Raw genomic sequence first — 5,270 nt, 5'->3', positions numbered from 1 at the left:
GATGGCTGACCAAGTACACAGATGATCACTAACCAGTAAAACAACTTGGACAGACAAGCAGGAAAGTCAGGACTGTTAACATTAATAGATATAACATTCATAGATATAAAAGAGACAAATGATGTACTTCATTGTAGGAATGAATACCAGAGAAATACTACTAGGCCATGCTTGGTATCAAGGGTTGATTGGATATTAGACTACTCAAAAACACACACTGTAGTGCATTACATTTTTTTTTCTCTAAAACATTAGGCAGATAAGCACACACGAACTGTTCTAACATAGTATTCAGTATGCCAGTTGCATGGTACCCACGAGTCACTGTCGGTTTCACTTTGCTTCTTCCGCTGCTGTCTGTTGGCCATGAATACGATGACGGCTATACTGAGAATGATGCCGAGAGCAATCACCCATCCGAGGACACCCATCACCCTCTCGGCTGCGCTCAGTGGCTGGGGGGATTCTGTGGGAAACACAGACGCTTGGTGATTGTCCTACCCTAAAAATGAACCTTTGTTCAGTTTTAGCAGCCTCTGTGAAATTGAAATTAAAGAGATATTATACAACAGTTATTTCTGGTCCACTAATTTGACTGGTCAAGCGGTGTTCTAAGAGTGCTTATATTTACTATAACCACACTAAGATATTTCGCCGTGTGTATCACTGTGCTCGTCTGTGTTCACCACATAAATTTCCACTCCTTAGTTTGAAACGGTTACTACGGTAGAATTAAAGGTGCTTCCAGTAGAGTTAAAGGTGCTTCCAATTTTACTGGAAGCACCTTTAAGACAACTGTATAAATCAATGTGAGCTAGCCTGCCAGCTAGCTATAAAGTGAGTGTACCTATTTCCGCTTGTGGAGCAAAAATAAACAGAACATTTGGCCAGATTGTGTCCGAAATGTCACTTACTCCATATTCATTTCTTGTTTATATTGAACTGTTGTATAAAAAGCAATATTATATCCACATGACTGTGATTACAGAACCAACAGCAAATCACAACCGCACCGATATTCAGTATTACTTCACTCTTGCTCATGTGATATTGTTTAATTATCTCAAAAAATCATTTCTTACTCAGAAATCAGCACAAAAAAAGTACAAATGAATGGCATCATAACATGAATTATTCTCTATTGTTGATGAATAAGATGCCTCTGAAACATCAGTAACACTCTATGTTAAGGTTCACTTAATTATTTAAAACATTAGTTAACATGAACAAACTAAATTCAAATCTCAGCGATGTCGGTATGTAGGAATAAAGCATCATGGGGCATGTTGTTATAGGAAAATAATCAATGACATGGTGGTGTTACTGTTACCACCCTGAAGTTTTTTGTTTTTTCCTCTAACAGACTGTCCCAAAGTATTTTATTCCTCTAAGAACACAGCAATTTCCCAATTATTAATAAAAAAAATAATAATAATAAATGACTCATCACACTTTCAATTCATTTATAGTTGTAGAACATCTTCAAGGCAAGTTCATTATTGTTATCACTTACGTTATAGCAGCTATAAACAATCAATCCCGCTCTAGCTTCTATTTTTTTCTTTTTCTTTCTTGAAGTTAATAAGACAAAAAAAAAAAAAAGAAAAAAAAAGAAAGCAGCTTTTAACCATAAAGTGCAAACTCCTCTGTAGTGAAGACTTTCCTGTGGTGGAAAACCTACTGAATGTTGCAAAGTGCTGACACTGGAGACTCCTTCTACAGATTTTAAATTAACATCTGCTTACTGAAAATATCACCATATCAACAACCAATTAATTCATTGTTAAATCACAATATTTATTATTAGTCTTCGATCATGTGGCGCACCTATGATTTGCCTTCTTGCCATCCTTAGACTAATCAGAACTGAGAATTTCGACAATGCTGTGTTGAAATGTTAACTAATCCAGTAAACAAGAAAAGTTGAAGAAATGTCATTGTAAAGCTTTATTGAAATTATATTTATTTTCTACTGGGTTTTAAGTGAACAGCACAAAACATTAACGCATTTCCTGTTTGAATATGTGTGTTTTTTGTGCCAGCTCAGCCCTGCAAATCGGGTCTGTCATGAATGGTTTTCATGTAAGCTTTCACTGCATACATAGGACAATGTGACGTTAGTTCCTGACCAATGAAAGCCTGCCTCATGTTGGATTTAGAAAGACAATGATTGGCTTCTGCCCAGGAAAAAAAAAGACATGAGCCAGCCACAAACTAAAAGCCTCCAGCGAGTACATCTATCTCAAATAGTCTCTAACACATCACTACTGCCGAGTGGAAAAAGGAATTCAGTGTCAGGACTAAATGACAACTAGCCAACACAGGCCAGTTACTCAGCAAAAAAAAAAAACAGAAAGAAAAGCTTTTGTGCAACAAACAAGACCATTTGAGAAAGTGTTTCTTTTCCCCACACATGAAACTGATTACAGGAATTTTTACAGATGGATTTCCACATTTTATTTGCAAAAGAACAATTCATGTGCTTATGCCCAAAAATCCCAACAAATACATTTGCAAGCTCCACTCAAACTATTTAAAATACGATTACAACCAACAGCATTAATTTAACAAATGACATGCCAGTGGAAATATACAGCATAGTAATTTGACAATACTGACTTATTGCACAAGACTCAACATATTTCAAATATTTACAATACACTATACAGAGTAATTAAATCCATGTGCAAAAGCAAAAACATATTAGTCATCACATTTCAGGATTAGGTAACACTTTGGTGAACAGAACTGTATTTGAGCACAACATATACACATTATACATGTTTTATTGTATTCCTTTGCACAGAACCAGTTACACTACAAGACATTTATTCAGCAAATACTGTATGTACAAACATGTTTTTTTTTTTTTTTTACTGTACTTTTAACTCAATAAATTACATCTTACACATCAAACCATAAATGAATTTAAGAGCTTTTCTGTCATTTGGTAGAACATGTTAACTTTTGCAATAGTCTTTGGTGAAGTTTATAATGCACCGCATGCACAGTGTTTACCTATAATACAGTATCTCACAAAAGTGAGTACACCCCTCACATTTTTGTAAATATTTGATTAAGCGGTGACACCAAATTTAACACACCTGCTCCCCATTCACACCTGAGACCTTGTAACACTAACAAGTCACATGACACCAGGGAGGGAAAATGGCTAATTGGGCCCAATTTGGACATTCTCACTTAGGGGTGTACTCACTTTTGTTGCCAGCGGTTTAGACATTAATGGCTGTGTGTTGAGTTATTTTGAGGGGACAGCAAATTTACACTGTTATACAAGCTGTACACTCACTACTTTACATTGTAGCAAAGTGTCATTTCTTCAATGATGTCACATGAAAAGATATAATCAAATATTTACAAAAATGTGAGGGGTGTACTCACTTTTGTGAGATACTGTATATATATATATATATATATATATATATATATATATATACATATAAAACATGATTTCATGCAGCTCTAAAATATTAACCTAATTTGTACAACTATTATGGACTCTGAAGTCCATAATACAGATATTTAACCAGCTTGCAGCCTTTTTATGAGTTTTCACCACCATTTGCAGATCGGACACTAGTGTTCTAAATACATTTACTGGACATGTTTTGCTAAATTAGAGTTGAATTACCACAAATTTAAGTTATAGCCTGCATTCCAGAATTGATTTGTCATCCATAGTTTGAGTTGAGCTTGGTTTTAATCTGGTGATCATTTAGTTGGGATCGGCATTGCTGTTACAGCCGAACTGATTCTGCGCTCTCGGCATGTGCAACTGTCACTGTTAGCCATTTACTTTCTTTATATGGTCACAGCTTCCTGAGATAACACACGTACTTCTGCACAATGTGCTTAATTTCCGTTTCAATGACTATGAAAACAACCTTGTCAGCTAATTGGGAAGATAGTCCTTCAACCAAAAGTCCAAGGGTAAAGTTGGATCTGATCCAACTTCTCTTATAAGCCTAACCCTAACCCAGTCAACAGTGTACAACGTGAAACAACACACTTACATTTAACACATTTATCCAGCCTGAAGATAGGATTATCTGGATTAGCTAGCTGGTCCATGCTGTGGACTTTTTGTTCTGCAGTGAGACGTACTTGGAACGTTATTTGTTGATCATCTGCTACTTTCAGCCAGTTTTGATTAGAATGTGAGATTTAAACCAGTCAGTGTTGTAAGACTGAGATTAATCAACAGAGCAAAATATGTTTTGCAGCACCGGGTAGCTGCTAACACAGGACTGATTACAATTAGCATAATAAATATTACAAATTGTTTAAAGCTATAAAAAGCAGAATGTTAAGAGCATGCATTAACAGTGAACCAAAAACATAACACTGTGCTTATTACATGTCAAATCCATCCATCCATCCATCCATCCATCCATTATCTGTATTGCTTATCCTACACAAAGTTGCAGGGGCGCCTACAGCCTATTCCAGGGAACACGGGGCACAAGGTGAGGGACAGTCTGAACAGGATACCAACCCATTGCAGGGCACAATCGCACACACACTCATGCACCACTCTGGAGGAGGAAACCAGAGTACCCGGAGGAAGCCCCCGAAGCACATGGAGAACATGCAAACATGGAGAACATGCGCATACAGGGCGGAGGCGAGATTTGAGCCCCCAACCCTTGGGGTGCGAGGCAAACGCATTAAGCCACCGTGCCCCAATGTTAAATATCAGTCATGTCAAATATGATTGTTTTGCCCAGTAATTGCACTGTAATGATGTTCCAATAAAGTTGCCAGTATGATTCCTCCATTTTTAACCGGGATAGAGCATTTTTCCTGTTTCTGTTTGAAAACAACTAGCCAACTAGCTATACTCTGAGCACAGGAAAATCAAGGTGACAGCTGATGAAGGTTTACTGCAGGAGGACAAAAAAGAAGTGTAGATGTCATTTGCCCCTATTACTAGCATGTTTTCTTTTGATCATTTTCACTGATTTACATATGTCTATTATTTAATATAGCAAGATTGGTTGATGGTAGATTTATTAATGAAATTATTAAACGACAAATTCTGAATGCCACAATTGCTTCTACTACAGTCTGGCATCCATCTTACCACTTATCCATTTGAACTATACAGATGAAACAGTGATCTTGTTTGATTTTTATTTCCTTATACACCATAAAATTAATCCCTGGATACACATCTGCTGTTCCTTGCTTCCTTATTAAACAATATGGTCTTCCCTTTGCACTTGTTTTTCTGCAGTCCTAAATGCTGC

The 5,270-nt window shown here is 36.7% G+C and overlaps 1 protein-coding gene across 1 annotated transcript in view; it reads right to left on the bottom strand.

Moving 5' to 3' along the window:
• Nucleotides 1-139: 139 nt before the first annotated feature.
• The window catches only part of nectin1a (nectin cell adhesion molecule 1a), a 37,745-nt gene continuing 32,614 nt past the window's right edge, over nucleotides 140-5,270 (bottom strand). Inside the window, exon 6 of the mRNA XM_053648949.1 lies at nucleotides 140-466. Within this exon, the coding sequence (XP_053504924.1) occupies nucleotides 252-466 (215 nt within the window). The 3' untranslated portion in view covers nucleotides 140-251. The remainder of the gene's footprint in view (nucleotides 467-5,270) is intronic.

This window comes from Ictalurus furcatus, chromosome 18, assembly GCF_023375685.1.
Source record: "Ictalurus furcatus strain D&B chromosome 18, Billie_1.0, whole genome shotgun sequence".
Lineage (NCBI taxonomy): Eukaryota > Metazoa > Chordata > Actinopteri > Siluriformes > Ictaluridae > Ictalurus > Ictalurus furcatus.
The sequence above is the reverse complement of the archived record's forward strand: the minus strand, read 5'-3'. Positions and strand labels throughout refer to the sequence as shown.